This window comes from Cyprinus carpio, chromosome B5 (assembly GCF_018340385.1).
Source record: "Cyprinus carpio isolate SPL01 chromosome B5, ASM1834038v1, whole genome shotgun sequence".
NCBI lineage: Eukaryota > Metazoa > Chordata > Actinopteri > Cypriniformes > Cyprinidae > Cyprinus > Cyprinus carpio.
In genome coordinates this window covers 32,452,291-32,473,045 of record NC_056601.1, presented here as the reverse complement: position 1 = coordinate 32,473,045, position 20,755 = coordinate 32,452,291, and the positions used below count along the sequence as shown (strand labels likewise).

The 20,755-nt window shown below is 34.8% G+C and overlaps 1 protein-coding gene across 2 annotated transcripts in view; it reads left to right on the top strand.

Moving 5' to 3' along the window:
* LOC109080976 (netrin receptor UNC5C-like) overlaps window positions 1–20,755 on the top strand; it is a 124,911-nt gene that overhangs the window by 90,005 nt on the left and 14,151 nt on the right. Inside the window, exons 7-11 of one of the 2 annotated variants that reach the window (XM_042723183.1) lie at window positions 620–784; window positions 4,226–4,282; window positions 15,664–15,855; window positions 18,339–18,695; window positions 19,176–19,263. In XM_042723183.1, the coding sequence (XP_042579117.1) occupies window positions 620–784; window positions 4,226–4,282; window positions 15,664–15,855; window positions 18,339–18,695; window positions 19,176–19,263 (859 nt within the window). The remainder of the gene's footprint in view (window positions 1–619; window positions 785–4,225; window positions 4,283–15,663; window positions 15,856–18,338; window positions 18,696–19,175; window positions 19,264–20,755) is intronic. The other variant, XM_042723184.1, reaches the window with a different exon arrangement.

Here is a 20,755-nt window from a genome sequence, read left to right as displayed (position 1 = left end):
TCCAGCTCCATCAGTTCAGCTTTCAAGCCAGACACTTCCCCTATACTTTGGCTCCTAGGGGCCCCTAAGGGCCGAGCACATTTCCATTCCCTCCTGCCGGTGAGAGTGAGTTCGCTGTGAAGCAGGTGAGATTAAAGCATCTGCAGGCAGCAGGAGATATGCCTCAGTCACACGCTAATGACTGACCCACATACTGCAGCCGAGTCCACAGACTACACCAGAGCAGAGGATGCATCATCTTTTCTCTTCTTTAAAATGTTTCAGTTTAATTTCTGTGTGCAATATGCACAAGGCGGTCAATGATGGAGGCTTTGCATGTGAAATATTACTCTGTTCACGTGCAAAGAGGTTAGCCAGTCATAATATGGCTCACTAAGATTGTTAAATCTACCCTTGACTAATGTATTAATGGACAAGAAATAAAATAAAATGCTACAATATGGCATCCTTATAATCAGTCTGCTTCATATCACAGAAGAAGCACTTCTTATTTCTTTCTGCTGATCTCTGTTGTTTCTGGTGTGTGTTTGTGTGTGTGTGTGTGTGTGTGTGTGTGTGTGTGTGTGTGTGTGTGTGTGTGTGTGTGTGTGTGTGTGTGTGTGTGTGTGTGTGTGTTTAGTTGACGGCAAGTGGGCCGACTGGAGCAAGTGGTCGGCGTGTAACACTGAGTGCACGCAGTGGAGGAAGAGAGAGTGTAACGCTCCTGCGCCTCAGAACGGAGGGAAGGACTGTGACGGAGTCACACTACAGTCACAGAACTGCACTGATGGACTCTGCCTGCAAAGTGAGTGCACTTAAACACACACACACACACAGACACACACTCATGTCAGGTTGGATTACTTTACAGTCAACATGATGTCAGAATCGAGCCTATTTAACTTATAAGACATGTTCCTGGTCTTGGTCTTGTGTTTCTGGTATTATCTGTTTGTTTTTTTTAGTATTTTTTTTTATATACTATTAATATAATTTTTGTATTTTATTTTTATTCTAGTTAAGTTTTAGTAACTTTAGTAACTGTCATTTTTATTAGCTTTTTTAAAATCTATTAAGCTATTTCAGTTTTAGTTTAACAGTACTTTTTTTTCATTTAGTTATCAAGGCAACATTTCCAATTGTTTCATTATATGCTCTCATAGTATTTATAATTTTTTTTAAATGATCTTTAATTTTTTGCATTTTCAGTTTTTATTGCAGTTTTTATTTTATTTTAATTTCAGGTAACTTGTAGTAAATGTATGTTTTTATGATTTTATTTATTCTTTTTAGCTTTAATTTATGTTATTTCAATTTTAGTTTTAGTAATTTTAGTACTTAGTACAGTTAGTTGACAAGGAATTCCAATTTTCTTTTAAGTTGTTTTAAGTTTAAGTTTTTAATCACATATATTTTTGTTCAGTTTTTTTTTAATTAACAGATTTAATTTCAATTAAAAGATTTTTCAAAATAGTTTTAGGTTTTCAATAACAACATTGTCATGAATTATACATATTGGCATGTTATTGTAATGAAAATATATGTTTTTAGATTCTTTTCAGCTGACATCACACAGGCTATTTAATTTAATTTAATTTTATTATTTTATTTAATTTTTTTATTTTATTATTATTTATTTTATTTTTTTTAATTTTAGCTTAGCTTAGCTGACGTTACCTAGGCCATGTGGGCTACTGGTTATTAGCTCTGTCATCGTTCTTTTATTGGTTGCAGCCAGTAGTTTAATACTAGATAACATGGCAGCTCTGAAATATGTCACATTACAAAAGCTAAATTGATTGCAAAAATAATTTCTTGTTTACTTTAAAGCTTTTAGTTGATTTGTTTATTGCTCCTGTACGTAATGAGGCACATAAACATGGCCTTTCATTTGTTTCAATCACTGTCAGAGTGGACACACTCCAAACTGCCGGTGAGAATCTCTAAGAAACTGACAGGTGACATGAATGTATGTAATCAGGAGCCATCAGCGTGGCAGTTTAATTTGTTTGCTGGTGTTTGGAGCGGTGGCAGTGATAAAGAGAGAGACAGGCCGTGGATGTGAATCTCCTCTGTTTGCTGTTGTGTAATGGATCTCATGTCTGTCTCTCTCTCTCCCCGCAGGCACTTCCTCACTAAAGTTTCAACTTTAAAAGTTTTTCCCCTTAAAAGTTGAGCAGGCACAATCCATTTAACCCCACTCAACTCAGCTCTCTCAGCTCGCCGGCTTACTCTGATACAAAACCTAGTGAACTGCTGCTTAGACAGCAGAAAAATTTGAGCACGTCCTAGCCAGGGGTGAACCAGATAGAAACCATCCATTCCATGTCAATTTGAGTGCATTTAGCATGTTGCTCATCTTCTTTTCAGTCAAGTCAAGTCAAGTCAAGTCTGCTTTATTCTTCCCCATGTACAGTACATACTTACAGAGAATTGAAATTGCGTTACTGTCAGACCCTTGGTGCATACAGATAACACTAACAGTAGAACATTAAATACAGATAATAAAATATACAGTACAACTATACAAATATACAAATAGGTCATGTAAAAAGAAAGATAAGTAAAGCAGCACAAGGCACATGGCAGACAGAGTGCAAACCAGTGAAGTAAACAGTGCAGATATAATGATTGTAGTGCAAAAGAGCTTATTCAGTCTGATTAAAAGTGTCAAAAAATCTCAGAGTAAAGCAGCACAAGGCACATGGCAGATAAGAGTGCAAACCAGTGATGTAAACAAACTGAATGAGGTAGTGAGCAGACCAATGCTGCACAAAGTGACTGGTGCAGGTCCCAGTGTGTTAGTGAGAGCTGTGGGGGTGAGGGACTGAGGTTCAGAGTTCAGTGGTGAATGGGAAAAAAGAGAGGAGGGGTGGCAAAGTCGGGAGGGAGTTCAGCTTCCTGACAGCCTGATGAATGAAGCTGTCCTTCAGTCTGCTGGTCCTGGCCTGGAGACTCCGCAGTCTGTCCTCCCTGATGGCAGCAGACTGAAGAAGCTGTGTGACGGGTGGGTGGGATCACCTGCGATGCAGAGGGCTTTATGGGTGAGACTGGTTCCATAAATGTCCTGGAGGGAGGGGAGAGAGACACCAATGATCTTCTCAGCTGCTCTCACTATGCGTTGAAGAGTCTTCAGTAATTTTGTTTAGTAATTTGTGATTTGTTATATTCTGAATTCTCCAATAGAGTTTGGAAGTCCAACTAGTTTTAGCAAATTGATTTGTTTGGATGGTTTCTGGGCAGAAAGTCCCCTTGTATTTCAAATCTGTATTTGTTTTCTTATTTGTAGTGAAACATTTTGTTTATTATTAGTATTAGTATTATTATTATTATTATTATATTTAGTTAGTTAGTTAGTTAGTTAGTTAGTTAGTTAGTTAGTTAGTTAGTTAGTTAGTTAATTGGTTGGTTGGTTAGTTAGTTATTTTGCCAAAATATTTGTAAAATCCTTGAAAGAAATCTCTTCTGCTCACCAAAGGCTGCATTTATTTGATCAAAAATACAATAAAAACTAAAATATTATGAAATATTATTACAAATTAAAGTAATAGTTTTGTGTTTGAATCTATTTTAAAATGTAATTTATTAAAAGCTGAATTTTCAGCATCATTACTCCAGTCTTCAGTGTGACGTGATCTTTCATGTCACTATAATATGCTGATTTGCTGCTCAAGAAACATTTTCTCATTGTTATCAGCTGACAAAAGTCCTGTTGCTTAATATTGTTCTGCAAACCATGATAGATTTGTTTTAAGGATGTTTTGATTAACATAAAGTTCAAAAGAACAGTATTGATTTGAAACACAAATCTTTTGAAACTTTTTAAATGTATTTACTGACATTTTAGAAAAATTTAGTGCATCCCTGATAAATAAAAGCATTAATTTCTTCAATTTCTTTTTAAATTAAATAATAATAATCTCATTGACCCCAAACTTTTGTATAGTGGTGTACATGGCAAAAAAATAAATTATATCAGTTGTATTTAAAATAAAACCTTATCTTTGATAGCCTGACTATGAATTTAATAAAGAAAAGATTGTATTGGCTTCAGTGTGATAGCTAAATGTTTACCTGATTACCATCTGACCCGGGGAGCCCGTTTGTTAGATGCAGCCAGTTTCTCCTGCTCTCTCTACATTATATCTTCTGTTCAGACGTTTCAGTCTCACATCACCAAATCACATCTCGCTCTTTGTTTTACATTCCCATTATTTTGTCTAATGCCCCCTTCCTCTCTCTGAAGGTTCAGTATATCATCTATCCGTTCAGCCTAAAGGAACGGGAGAGAAGGGGTTTACATGTGAGTGTCTATTTTGTCTTTCATTTTCTTGCTTTAGATTTTGAGGTCGGTATCTGTTGTCTCACAGTACCTTCAGCTCTGTTCCTCGCCGTCTGCGGGAGTGAAAGCATGCTGTCTGTTTGTCAGAGTCCTTTGATTTGCTGTTTTGCAGCACTTCATGTTCTGTGTTATTTCTCGACTCACATCCACACACACATATGCTTTTGTCCCTCTCTCTCACTCTTTTCCGCACACTGAGACGCAGAGCAGAATGGAAACCTGAACGTCTCTGGAGTAAAGTCGGGCTCGGCTGAAGTCTGTGTGCTGTTTGAAACGAGAGAACTCTCTCTGGCCTCGCTGTATGACCTGTAGCAACTCCGTAATTCTCTTTAAAAACAACATGAAATGAAAATTGATCCCATTTACTTTCTTTAGAAATTTCCAGGGCCTTATTTCTTCACATCAGTTCAGGCTGCGCAAAATAAAAGAGGAAGATAATCAAGATGTTATTTGCCAGATAAGGCAGATGTTATTTGAACCACAGTGCTAATAGGATTTGAAATTATATAAATATATCGAGTGTGTGTGTGTGTGTGTGTGTGTGTGTGTGTGTGTGTGTGTGTGTGTGTGTGTGTGTGTGTGTGTGTGTGTGTGTGTGTGTGTGTGTAAATATATGTATAATATATACTGTATAGTGAAATACATGAACTGGAATGCATACATCTTACACAAATAAAATGTTTAATGTTTTTTAATTCACTAAAATATGCCATATTACTGAAAGAAAGTATATATATATATAATATATATATATATTATATCTATATATATATATATATATATATATATATATATTTATTATTATTATTATTATGTAATTAAAAAAAATTCCCACTGTATCACTTTAAGAAACATGGATTTCTTGTTGACTTGAAAACATGAAATCAAAATTCTATCAAAATTTAAATCATTGTAATATAGAATTTTATGTATTAAATATATTAAATTAAAAGCATTAAGTCAAAATTCACTGTTTATATATATACATATACATGTGTGTGTTTGTGTGCATACTTAAAAGAACTGAAATGTTACAGAAAAAATATATAAATATATTACATAAAGTATTTTATATATTAAATTGAAAACATTAAATCAAAATGTACTCTATTTACAGCATATTTACAGTATACATATACTACATATGTTTCTATATGTTTAGATAGAACGAGAGACAGACAGACAGACAGATAGACAGATAGACAGACAGATAGACAGACAGACAGACAGACAGACAGACAGATAGACAGATAGACAGACAGATAGATAGATAGATAGACAGATTAACAGACAGACAGACAGACAGAGCAGACAGACAGACAGATAGATAGAAGACAGAAGACAGACAGACAGACAGTAGATAGATAGCACAGATAGACATAGACAGACAGACAGACAGACAGACAGACAGACAGATCAGATAGATAGATAGATAGATAGATAGATAGATAGATAGATAGATAGGAGGATAGATAGATAGATAGATAGATAGGATAGATAGATAGAGAGACAGACAGACAGACAGACAGACAGACAGACAGACAGACAGACAGACAGACAGACAGACAAAGGAGACAGACAGATAGACAGACAGAGGAGACAGACAGACAGACAGACAGACAGACAGACAGCCATACAGACAGACAGACAGGGACATACAGACAGACAGACAGACAAGACAGACAGACAGACAGACAGACATACAGACAGACAGACAGACGTAGATCAGGACAGACAGACAGACAGATAGATAGATAGACAGACAGACAGACAGACAGACAGATAGATAGATAGACAGATAGACAGATGGACAGACACCAAGAAAGACAGACAGACAGATAGCCAGATAGACAGACAGACAGATGGATAGGCGGACAGACAGACAGACAGACAGACAGACAGACAGACAGATAGATAGATAGATAGATTAGATAGAGAGATAGATAGATAGATAGATAGATAGATAGATAGCAGATAGATAGATAGAAAGATATAGACAGACAGAGCCAGACAGACAGACAGACAGACAGACAGACAGACAGACAGATAGATAGTCAGACCAGACAGACAGACCAGACAGACAGACAGATAGTAGATAGATAGACAGACAGACAGATAGATAGATAGATAGATAGATAGATAGATAGATAGATAGATAGATAGATAGATAGATCTGTTTCTGCTGATGTGATATTATCCAGCAACATCACGGACTGTTTGTTACCATCTAATCAAATCTTGATGGATGAAATCATGTCCGCTGCATCATTTTTAGCTCAATATTGCGCATCACGCTGTGGAAGTGAAATGCATTGTGAATGGCGTTTCATGTCGTGTTTAATGTGAAGCGGCAGGTGTTGGGAAGACAGTAACCCACGTGTTTGTCTGCTGTAAACCTCTGTTCTGCAGATAATACACTGAGGAAGACATGCGCTTGCCCTTTAAGAGCGTCTGTACGTTTGACTTCAGATGTGAGCTTTGGCTTATTCTAGAGATTCTTCAAACTGGATTATAAGCGAAATGTTTGTTATGAACATGAAACCCTGAGAGATGAACCGAGACGGATATCAAACAACATGATTCAGGCTTTCATTACAGGCCACCGCCGCGCTCTGTTCTTCATGAAAACAAATCATCAGGCAACTTGCTTCTTGTCTGTGATTTTACTATATTTTACCGTCCTTTTATCTGCTTTGTTTTTATGTTGTCTTTCTGCTCTTCATGATGTGCTCACTTTTGAGAAAATGAAAGGCACTTGTCGTTCCAGTTTTGAAGATAAACAGAGTCGAGTCTGTGCTATTAACCTTGCTGCTAATATGACGGTTCCAGGTTCATTTCTAAAGTAGAGAGTAAAGGTCACAATAATAACCCCTCTGTGCTGTCAGGGGTGAGATCACATAAAGGTCAAGGCACTGATTTGGTAATAATAGGAAAAAGCAAAGCAAATATAATTATTTTGTAATTATGTTATTATGTAATTATTTATTTTTTATTTGCAAAAAGCATTATGTTACTGTTATAAATTTTTGACATTTATTTTAAAATATAGTTATGTTAATAATTAGAATTGAAACGGGTAGTCAGAAGATTAGATGTGGCTTATCTTATTACTTTTTAGTAGCTTGGCTGTTTTCAAAAATTGTTTTTCTGAATATTTTTTATGTTTTATTGTAATTGTAATTATTTTATTTTTATTTTATTTTTTATTTTATTTTTATCTTACAGCCATGTAAGCATACAGCAAATAACTTGAATGTCTTCGGGCTTTAATGAACCATTAAAAAAAAAATGTTTAATTGCTCGATATTGCTTCCAGAAGTCAATGCATTTTATAACATTTTATAATATAATTTCTTGATTTTTAATTAAATCACATAATTGAAATTGTGACACATAAATAATTGTTTTTTTAATTTAGTTAAATATTGATTTAATATTTATATGACAAAAAAATCCAATTATATTATGTAACATAATATATGTTATATTTAGTGCAAATTTATATGATGTCACTACTTTTTAAATTTTGTTATGTAAATTTGTTTTTTATTAATTTAATTTAGCACCAAATTTGCATGTCACTCTGGATAGTTTCAGTGTAATTGTCCATTTTTGACTAGGCCTATACTTGACTAGTACTTCATATGTAGTTTTTATTAATAATAATATTTTGAATCAGGTTTTTTATATTATCTATTTGAATTGTAATGTTTTAGTTATTTTTGATATTATATTATTTTTTATTTATATGTGACAAAAAAGTTTTTGAAGTTTTAATTTCCTATTTAGTTTTAGTTAACTATCATAGCCCTGGTTCATAGTTTAGCAAGCAGCAGTTTTGAGATAGCAACACTGGAAACTTGAGGCCTGAAACATATGCAAGAACAGTTTTAGCTACAAAATCTGCATGCATTGTTGTGTAACCGTAACGAAAACACGTTAAATATGTACACAGTGCACACAATGCATTGGCTAAGCTCTCGTGTTTGCATATTTGTGAGTGTGTTTCAGGCTTAGTGCTTTATTTTAGGCCTGTACTTCTGTTAAACCGTCAGTGATGCTTCAGTGCTGTTAACTCTGTGTATGTGTGTGTGTGTGTTTGTGTGTGTGTGTGTGTGTGTGTGTGTGTGTGTGTGTTTAAGGGGACAATGTTATCTCTTTTCTCCTGAAGCTGTATTATTTATTAAACATTTTCTGCAGTCTGCAGCTACGATCTGGCTCTCCCTCCCTCTTTCACTCGCGCTCATGTTCAAAGAAAACGTTTAATCTTCCAGATACATTTTAATGGCTGCATTTAGTAGCTTGCCACTTTTATCATCAAAGCTCGTGTTAGAGCTTGTATGAGTGTTTCTCGGGTGAAATGAGTTAAATGACTCAAGGCATACGATGGCGAGAGTTAAAGAAGGACGGAACACAGAGGAGATCGCGTCAATAAAACACAGGCCTGCTTCACATCAGAGCCGACGGGAAATGTTGTGCTACAAAGCACATTGATTTAGAAATGAGTCTGAAGCCTTTTCTGTCCGAGTCAAACTGAAATAAGTTTATATAGTTAAAATAAAATAAGTATCTGTTTTTTTATATTTTCAGTAAACATTTATTTAATTTCAAGTAACACATTTTTCTTATGGTTTATTTTTTTTTGTTAACTCTATTTTTTTTTTATTGTTGTTTTTTTTTTTTTGTTATTTATGGTTTTTTTTTTTTTGTTAACTCTATTTTTTTTCTCGCCTTTATGGTTTTTTTTTTGTTAACTCTATTTTTTTTCTCGCCTTTATGAAAATGAGGTACTGTAGCATTCTCATTTGTAATTCACTTTGAATAAAAGCATCTACTAAATGAAAACATGTAAATGTAAATAATTAATATAATGATATCAACAAAGTTCATCTAAAAAAAAGAATGTTCATCAAAGGAATAGGATCATTAATTTAGTACGTTTTAATAATACTAAACAGTTTTTGCATTTATATCCATCGCTGATTAATTTTTGAAACATTTATAAATAATTTAATGCTTTTGGTCCTTTTGACAGATAAAAGTAAGCAGTAAGTTTTTAATATTAAAAGTTTGTGGTCTATAAGAAGATTTTTTTAATGTCTCTTCTACTGCATTTACTTGATCAAAAATGCATTAAAAACTAATACTGTGAAATTTCCATTGGAAATGTGTGTTTTCTATTGTAAAATTGAAAATGCAATTTATTTCTGTAATGCAAGGCTGAATTTTCAGCATCATTACTCCAGTCTTCAGTGTCACATGATCCTTCAGAAATCATTCTAATATGCTGATTTGCTGTTCAAGAAACATTTCTGTTTATCAATGTTGAAAACAGTTGCAATAAAATATGAATATCTTTAAAAACATCTTACTGAATTCCCAAACTTTTGAATAGTAATATCAAAAATTATATCAGTATATGGATATATGGTCATTTCCAGAGTAATAATGTTCCATTTTATATTAATATAAAATTATATGTGTGTGTGTGTGTGTGTGTGTGTGTGTGTGTGTGTGTGTGTGTGTGTGTGTGTGTGTGTTTCTTTTTGTATGGTTACAACTAAAAGATACTGAACTCTGCTGAGAAGATGAGACTTAACTTTCTGTCTGTGTGTGTGTATGTGTGTTATCAGTCTGAGTGTGTGTGCTCAGTAAAACCCCTGTGGATCGATGCCGAGGGAATCTGATCAGCAGAAGGCTCTTCCGCCCGCAGACTCATGGGTCGGACGGGTTGCCAGACGATCAAACTCCCTTCCCCTCATTAACCCCCCTGAGCATCTGCACACTGTCCTTCCACTTTAATCACTTCCTTCATACAATCAATAGCGTTTATAAGTCAAGCGTGCTCCTGCATAGAAACAGTCTTTCTGACGCACACTCACACTCACACTCACGTATCCATATTCAAACATGGACGTACGCGTGTCTAAACACTTAAACATGCACAAAGGCATGATGAAACACTTTACAAGAAGGTCCTTGTAATTAACTTTAGTTAATGTGTTAACAGTTCACCAAAAAATACAAATTTGGTAATGTTCTCATCCACAGGCCATCAAAGATGTAGATGAGTTTGATTCCACATGGAAACAGATTTGGATAAATATAGAATTACATCACTTGCGCAGCAGTGGATCCCCTGCAGTGAATGGGTGCCGTCAGAATGAGAGTCCAAACAGCTGATAAAAACATCACAATAATCCACAAGTAATCCACACCACTCCAGTCCATCAGTTAATATCTTTGGCCAGAACTGAAGATTTAAAGTTAAGATTTAAATGCCTTAATGATGGTTGTGTTTCTTACAAACACACAGGTTTTGTCTTCACAAGACATTAACTGATGGACTGGAGTGTGGATTACTTGTCGACTATTGGGATCTTTTATCAGCTGTTTGGACTCTCAGTCTGACGGCACCCATTCACTGCAGAGCATCCTTTGTTGAGCAAGTGATGCAATGCTACATTTTTCCAAATCTGTTCTGAAAGAAAACAAACTCATCTACAGTGTGGATGACCCATGGTAAGTAAATTAAACATTTAAATTCAAATTTACATTAACTAACAATGACAATACATTTCTGACAGTATTTATTAATCTTTATTGATGCTAATTAATAAAAATATTAATTTTTATTTTAATAAACTTAGTTAGTGATAAAATTAATCCTAAGATTAATAAATGCTTTAAAATATTTTTTTTTATCATCACTTCATGTTAACGTAATTAATATTAACAAGTGGAACTTTATTGTAAACTTTAGTTTTTGTTTTAAAAGTTTTTGATTTGGGTGGTAATTTGAGTTGCACATGACAAACATCAATACATGTACATAGAAATTAATAATTATCTGTATAGAATTTCCTTCAGCAAAGTCAACTCTGTGTGAAAGTCATTGTATAATTTGTCCATTGAATATCGCTATCACACACACACACACAGAGATAGAGAGAGAGAGAGATCAGCACTTAATGGTTAATGAGAGAAATAACTAATGACAATCATGTTTGGTCACAGTCAGTAATCGAATAATATTAGTCATTAGGACACAGCTGTGATCAATTTTTACCTCTAATTGTAAATTAATTATGGGTGTAAGCAAATCAATACTGCAGAGGAGAAATGATGCTGAGGTCACTGAGGAAAAACAAGGAAACAACATGAGAGATGTTGAGAGGTCATGTGTGCAGTGCTGTGTTCAGCGTGACCACCTGCTGTAACACAGACTTCAGCGGCTGCTTTGAGATTTTCACTGTAAACACACACACACACACACACACACACACACACATACAGAATAAGTTGTTTTTCACTGTCAAAGTCTGTGCATTTTTACATTTACTAAGTCAAGCATCGCTGTTATTATTGCTCATACATTTAGAAGAAACCTGTATATTTTATAGAATGATTTCTCAAATAATGCAGTTCAGGCTACCATCCACAACAGTCTAACACAATCTGGACATTTTGCACAGCAAATGTCTTCAAAAAAATTTAAAATTATATGTTATCTATATATTATATATATATATATTTAGTGTCAGCAAACAAAAACTAAATGTGAATATATTATTTTGAAAATCTATATGATATATTACCTATATTATTATATATAATAACTATATATTTAATATATTCCCACTTTATATACATATACACACACACACATATATATATATATTAGTGCTGTCAGCATTAACATGTGATTAATTTTACAATCCTTAATGCGTTAAAATAATTTAACGCAATTAATGTAAAATTACTGAAGCACAATTTCTTTTCTATCCCTTTAATCCAATTTTGCTTCTCTGCTTGCGATCAGATCATTTTAAGCTGCTAAACTCCAGGAAGGTTTTCAGTCCAGTGATCCAGTAAGTGAATGCATTCAAACAATCTGTCCAAAACAGCACTAATATAGAGGAAGCCAGTCTGATTACATCAGAGATTGCAGAGAGAACAGAGACTTGTATTGCGTTTTCAGTGAATTATTCATTCCAGTTTGTTTCGCTTTAAAACACAAGCTCTGTCATATTCTGTGATTGTCTCTGAAGAGCATGAGCCCCACATGTCACACGTGCTGTGTGAAGTACAGACTGAACGGATTGTCAACACATCCCACCACTGTATGGCCAGATGAGATACAATCAAAATTTTCTTGACTGGATAACTAGTCTCGCTAGTAGAGTTTTGATGGATTAAGATCATGATGGATCAAGGTGAAGACGATTGCGGTGGCGTACAGGAGTCGTACCGTAAGCACGCATGAGTCCGTTATAATAATGCGTGTATGAGTGCTCTTGATGCACTGATTCATGCACAGACATTTCCGTACATTCACGTTGTTTCCACAAACATTCACAATAATGTTTTGATTTGTCATGTGTATGTTGCTCTGTTTTTATTTATACTGAATGGATCCGTGTACTGTAGTAGATATATGCAGTCAGCAGGCGGTTGGTTTAGGTTTTTTTTTTTTTCGCATCTCCATGTGGATCTGTTCGGTATCACAAATTGACTTCTCTTCTCTAAATAAAAAAAAAAAAAAAAAAAAGCTATTTACTGTTGCACTGTACACATCCTATAAAATTCTGTTTTTTTTCTTTCATATTTTTATATGGGCTCATATCATTTGGTTCTTTGGTGTCCTTTTGCAGTTTCTAAGTGTCCTTTTTTTGGAAAGACATCTAAATTTATCCTGAAAAAACTTGCAGAAAATACAGATTTTTTAGAATCACCCTGCAGTCTTTTGGTTTACTTTGCTGGATATAGCAAATGACGACAAGATAAACATTTTGAAAAAAGATAAATGGTCTATGCTTAATTTCATGCAGTGTGCGATTAACCGTGATTAATCACAGAAAAAGGATGTGATTAATTAGATTCAAAATTTTAATCGATTGACAGCCCAAATATAAGGTTTGTGATTGATTAGGTTTGTTTTTATTTATATATATTTTTATTTATAGAGATGCATTAATATAATGAGCTGTGTTTCAATTTTTTGATTGCATGATTAGATTGTTGCAACATTGTAGACTATCTGTAAACTATCTATCTATCTATCTATCTATCTATCTATCTATCTATCTATCTATCTATCTATCTATCTATCTATCTATCTATCTATCTATCTATCTATCTATCTATCCATCTATCTATCTTTATCGACTGCTTGATTGCTTGTATTGGTGCAAAAGTGTAACTATATTATTATCTCCCAGCTCTAATCTGCTTAATACAAATATAAGGGATCAAGATATTAAGATATAATAAAATAATAATAATACTGTTATTTCCTGAAAAACTGCTTTGAAACAATGTGAAAAAGCGCTATACAAATAAATTGACTTTATTATTTTTACTTCATTTTGGTGCCCTCTGCTGGTAAGGTGGATCGGTGTGTTCTAACCAATAGGATTAAGTCTATGAAGGATTGTAATGAATATTCATAACCCTGAGTCTAGTCTGTCTTTAAGACATGCTGCTGTTAATGTCAGCCTGATAAGTCAGATGTGTGAAGCATGAGTGGAGTTTTAATCTGTGTACCTTTGTTGCAGTCTCACTGCGACTAATGAGTGATGAGCGCCAGCATGTGCTTTACACAGCCAATAGATACGGAAGAGGGGATTTAAGCGCATATTAAGCGCTCACACGCACGCACACACACACACACACACACACACACACACACACACACACACACACTTTAAACATCAGAGACTGTGGTGATTTTGGCTGCTTCTCTCTTTGATGTTTCAGAGCCGCAGCTTCATTTCAGCCCTGATCCCCTTTTAATCTCCGCATACACAAATTCAGAAACACACACACACACACACACACACGTAGAGAGGGAATCCACAGGAAAAGAGGTCAGATGAACATGTCACTATTGTTCTCCTGCAGTCTGCTGAAGAATGAGGCTGATTTCTAGGAAGATGAGCAATATGGCGCGTAATAATTTATAGCCTCATTAAATTAAAGGACTGGATTCTCTTCCCTCGCAGTTTGACTGTCTATTTTCAGGCTGTTTTTTCATCTTCCTGCAGTTGGAGGTCTAATTTTCTCTCTCTTACTGTGAAAACTCCTTCTAATGATTGATGCAGGGGGTTTATATACTGATTAATGTCGTAGTTTTAAAGGCCATTCTCAGACGTGACCTTTAACCCATATTGCTATAATGATTTGTCATATGAAATGAAATACTGCAGTATATACTGTGTTAAAAATAGTAGCTGAAACAGTGTTATTTTAGTAGCATTGATATGCTATTATAGATTTTTATTATTATTATTATTATTTAACAGATTATTTAAAATGTTAAGTTTTAGTCAATTTGTTGTGTGTTTTTGTCATTTTTTATTTAAAAAAAATTGTATGTAGATTTATTATTAAAAAAATTGTATGTTAATTTTATTTTATTCATTTTTATTTATTAGTTAGAATAAGAAATGTCTTGGCAATTAAATGTACTTGTATGGCTGTTTGGTGTAGCATACTGACGTACTAATATTTAGTATGCCTGCACTATACAGTATGTACCTGACTGTATACTGTGCACCATATGCTAATTTTCATTATGCAAGAAATTGTAATTAATTCATTTATTTATTTATTTTTAAATTGTATTTATATACTATTATACTTTGGTTTTCATTGTAACTTTAGTTTATGTTGTAATAATAGTAATTTTTTTATATTTTTATTTATTTAATATTTATATTGTAATGTGTAATTTTCGGTACACGTAATTGTTTTTATTTATTTATTTATTTAGTTGTGTTTTTTGTTGTTAGTTTTATTTGTTATTTTATAAAGCTTATAAAAAGCTACATTATAGCTCTATTTCTTATTTCAGTTTTTGGCTTAATAATTTTAGTACTTAATCATTTTATTTTAGTTAATTGCTGAGGCAACATTTCAAATTTTCCTGTTTTTTTTCTGTCTTCAATTAGTATAAAACAGAGGCACACTGCTCAGAATACTGTATCTCACAATGCAATGCTCTCAACTTCCAGTTCCTGTGTGATTACTCACATGTTAACAGCTCTTATTATACCTATTATTTGACTGGACTGCCTAAAGATTTAGACACATAACCTTATTCAAAATATAAAATTTTAACATTTTTCTAAAATGTTGACTGGATGCTCCTTGCACCATGATGAGATCATGTGACACTTATGTAACATACTAGTGTTTTAAATATTTTGTAAAGGAGTAACACCTACTGTTCTGCTTACTATAAATATAGCAGGCAGTATACAGTATATACTGTACACAGTATGCAGTATGTATAGGCTAGTGTTCATTCTGACCGTGCCCTGTGTTTGTCTGTGGTGCAGCTGCGCCGGGGGGAGACGAGGTGGCTCTGTACGTGGGTATCGTCATGGCGGTGGTCATGTGTCTACTCGTCTCTGCTGTCGTGGCGCTGCTTGTGTACCGCAGAGCTCATCGGCGCTTTCATTCCGACATCATCGACTCGTCTGTGCTGAACGGAGGATTCCAGCCTGTCAGCATCAAACAAGCATGCTCAGGTGAGACTCAACCTCATTAATGGATCACTATCAATTTCTGATTGGTGATGTTTTTTTTTTCTTTTATTCAGAAATGATGCATAAAATTGATTAAAAGTGACCGCAATGACATGAAAAGTTTTCTATATCAAATAAACTTTCTATTCGGCAAAGAATCCTGAAAAAATGTATCACAATTTCCAAAAAGATTTTAAGCAGCATAACTGTTTTCAACATTGATAATAACCAGAAATGTTTCTTGAGCAGCAAATTAGTATATTAGAATGATTTCTGAAGGATCATGTGACACTGAGGACTGGAGCAATGATACTGAAAATTCAGCTTTGCATCACAGGAATAAATTACATTTGAAATATATTACAAAATATTTATTTGAAACTGTAATAATATTTCACAATATTAATGTTTTCACTGTATCAAATAATCAAATGAAAGCAGCCTTGGTAAACATAAGAGATTATTTTTATATTAATATTCTTTTTTAATATTGATAAAAAAAATAATATTGTGTGTGTGTGTTGTATATATATATATATATATATATATATATATATATATATATATATATATATATATATATAAAACACAATTTTGGTAAATTAGTATTTGGAATTATAAGCAGTATTTTACAATTACTGTATCAGCAGATTTTCTTTCTTCTGCAAAATGGAATACAATAAAATACAATGACGTTGCAATGGATTTAGTTTTTATGTTGACCCCAGTGTTATTACAAATATCTTCTTTTGTGTTCTGCAGAGGAAAAGAAAGTCATGGTTTGGAATGACATGAAGGTGACAACGTGATGACAGAATATTAATTTTTTAAGTGAACTGTTCCTGTAATAGCAATTCTACTTCTGAACATCATTGTCTTTTGCAGTTTTTACCAGATTGAAAAAGATTTAAGTCATTGTAATCATGCATATCCCTTTAATGCACATCCTTGAGTGGATAACTGCTTTAGTAAAACATTCAAACACGCTATTCAGACACAATCTCTTACTGCGGTTCTCAGTCAATGCAACAGTTTCAGCAAGGAACTGTGGGAGTGTGTGTGTCACCGTAAGACACAAGAATGATTAAAATTCCAATCAAGTGGTGAACAGAATGGAAGGCAGTGTTCCGGTGTTAAATTGTGAGGTGTGTGTGTGTGTGAGAGAGAAAGACATTTCATCTGAGGAACATTAGAATGCCTGTCACTCTCCAACCTGAGCAGGTTATCATTAATGAAGAATCGTCGTTTCGCTCGCTCGCTCTCGTATTGTCTCGCTTTTCCCCTCATTTTCCCGCTCGTTTTCACTGTTAATTAAACATGAAGCGGGCTGTAGGTGCAAATGGCCCCCTGTCAGGGTGAAAGCACTGTGTGGAGGACGTTGGCGAGTGAGTTGATAAATACAGAAGTAGGGGATGTTTTGATGGTAAAGCGAGACGTTCACATCCGTCAGTTTTGCTCTGGTGAAGATCTCTCCCGGGTTTGGAAGTGTTTACTTCGATGGGTATGATGCAGTGCAGTGCGGTTTACACTGTCTCACCGATCGCCGCGTGATGAATGACTTTAACGTGTGTGTCAGGAGTGTGAACGGAGCTCGTGGTGAGTAGCTAATGCTCACACCTGAGTAACCAGAGAGAGAGAGAGCTGGTGTGCGAAGTGACAATCCTCTGTTTAGTCACTGTGGGAAGCTGAATGTTAATGAGCAATCAGTATGGAGATTACCAGCCGCTGGCTATAAGAGTCCTTTACAAGCTCACACACAAACACACGGTGATTTCATTTCAAAATAGCACACAACAGAAATACATACAAGGAGTATGTCACCCAAAAAAGACATTTACTCACCTTCATGCTGTTCCAAACCCATGTGACTTTCTGGAGCAGAATAAAGGAGATGTTTCACAGAGTCGTCAACCTGCTCGGTTACATGCTTTGAAAGTGAATGGTGGCTGTGTTTAAATGATGCAAAATGGTTTGGGAAATCACAAAAACAACTCGTTTTGATCAAATCAATTTTTAAATCAAAGTTTTTTTATGATTTTTTTTGTTTTATGTAAAGCACTTTGAATTACCATTGTGTATGAAATGTGCTATATAAATAAACTTCCCTTGCCTTGCCTAATAAAAATGTTTCTTGAGCAGCAAATTATCATATTAGAATAATTTCTGAAGGATCATGTGACACTGAAGACTACAGTAATGATGCTGAAAACTCAGCTTTGATCATAGGAATACTTTGTAAAATATATTCAAATATAAAATAGTTATTTGAGATTGTAATAATATTTCACAATTGTACAGTTTTCATTGAATTTTTTAATTTTTTTATTAATGCAGCCTTTTAATGCAGCATAAGAGACTGCTTTCAGAAACATTAAATAATCTTGCCAACCCAAACTTTGGAAGCGTGGTGTATTTAATAAGCTGACAGATCTGTATTCAAATGTCATTAGTAATATTTGATAGTAATTTCATGTGTGTGTCTGCAGCGGATTTGCTGGCCGCAACCCCCGATCTGTCCACAGCGGCGGCGCTGTATCGCGGTCCAGTATATGCCCTCCACGACATCTCTGACAAAATCCCCATGACCAGCTCCCCTCTGCTGGAGCCGCTGCCGCTTCCCAACCTCAAGATCAAAGTCTACAACTCCTCCGGCACGGTGACCCCTCAGGAGGACATGACCTCTGACCTCTCCGCCACCCTGTCCCCCAAAGTCACCCACTCTCTTCTGGACAGCGACCCCATGACCCTTCGCAACCAGACGCTGGCGCGAGCACGGGACCCCACATGTACGGCGCTAGGGACGTTTAACTCGCTGGGAGGTCATCTGATCATACCAAACTCAGGTGAGAATGGACACACACACAATCACACACACACACACACACACACACACACACACACGCACACACACATACACACACACAGCTTATTTATTTATGATTTATTATGCACAATCACACTCTGGTCCTCGCTGAGTGTCCAACATGTTTATGAATCGCCATGTGATATAATTTATGATGATTAATTGATTGTGTTGATAGTCCTTCATTAGTCTAATTAAGGCGTATGGCTGTAACGGGTTCCAGAAAGATACGATGGAAATGTCACATTCACAATCTTGCATTTGTATGATGAGATGAACACGCTCAGTGACAGTGATGAATGAATCCAGGGGACGGCAGCTAATAATAATACTACATCTTGAACTACAGAAATGACACACAACACTCCACTGACATTATATGAAACACCATCTATCTATCTATCTATCTATCTGTCTATCTTTTCTCTCTGAATCAGTTTTTCTGTAATGTGTGTTTCAGGTGTGAGCTTGTTGGTTCCAGCTGGTGCGATTCCTCAAGGTCGTGTGTATGAGATGTTTGTGACTGTACAGAGGACAGAGAGCATGAGGTAAAAACACACACACACACACATACACACGCTATGGCTGGGTAAAAAATATTGTTTTCTCGATTTTAATCAATTCAGATTTTTACGAAAAGAATAACTTCATTAGTCTAGCCTGTTTTCAGTCAATGAACAGAACTTGTAGTGTACCTCCCATCCAATAAATCGCAATGAGTTTTGTGATTTGTTCATTTTGATATGAAACTAAGTCTCAGATTTCAAATTCTCACCATTTTACTGCAGTATTCAAACAATAAATGCTGTTTTGCCACTGTTTAATGTGGAGTGACAGATCACTGTACCTCAGTTCAAGAGACATGGCAGCGAACTTTTTGTCTCCTCCATAAACATGAATGAACATCCGAAGGTATGTTAAAAGAAAGAGTAACTTATCGAAATCCTTATCCTGTCTCATGTAATGGCTCATTATGTGATTTATTTGTGTGTGAGCAATTATTTGTGTGTATATGATTGTTTGTAATGTATGTTAAATGGCGGCATTTACGATGTTTAATTTGTGTTAACATTCATAAATCTGTCACATTTTTTATGACAGCCATCAGTCGAAATATAATTATGTAATTGTAACTTTATTATAAAAACTTGAGTGTGATTTAAACGTTTGTATATGTGACCCTGGACCACAAACGGGTCAATTTTGTGAAATTGAGATTTGAATAAATAAGCTTTCCATTGATGTGTGGTTTGTTAGGATAGGACAATATTTGGCCGAGATACAATTATTTGAAAATCTGGAATCTGAGGGTGCAAAAAAATCTAAATATTGAGAAAATCACCTTTAAAGTTGTCCAAATGAATTCTTAGCAATGCATATGACTAATCAAAAATTAAGTTTTGATATATTTATGGTAGGAACATGATCTTTACTTAATATAATAATGATTTTTGGCATAAAAGGAAAATTAATCATTTTGACCAATACAATGTATTGTTGGCTATTGCTACAAATATACCTGAGCTACTTATGACTGCTTGTGTTCTCCAGGGTCACATATAATTAGTTAATTTTACCTTCAGAATTATAGTAATGTACTGACTCTGTATATTTTAAAGGGGTCATGACATGGTTTTTTTTATTTTATTATTATGGTCCCCTAGGTGCAATTATAGTATTACTATATTTTTTTTTAAAAAAAACTTTTAAAATGTAGTGAATTATGACATTTTCCCCACCCTGCGTTTCTCATCCTTTGATTCAAACAGTCTGTTTTTGGGTTGTTTCCCCTTTAAGAGTTCAGTGTTAACGCCCATTGTTATGATTGGCTAAACGACAGTGCCTATGGATCAATTATATAACACCCCAGCCAGAACATTTGTGGATTGAACGTAACTGTGTTTAGTAGCGGGTGATGCATTCGAAGCGATGGCTCTTGCAATGATAAAACCTTATATGTTTGAGCACATCTGCGTGGCATTGTAATTTTCCTGTACACAGACCCACTCGCTGTCCGTCGACTGAACACTTGTGAGGCGC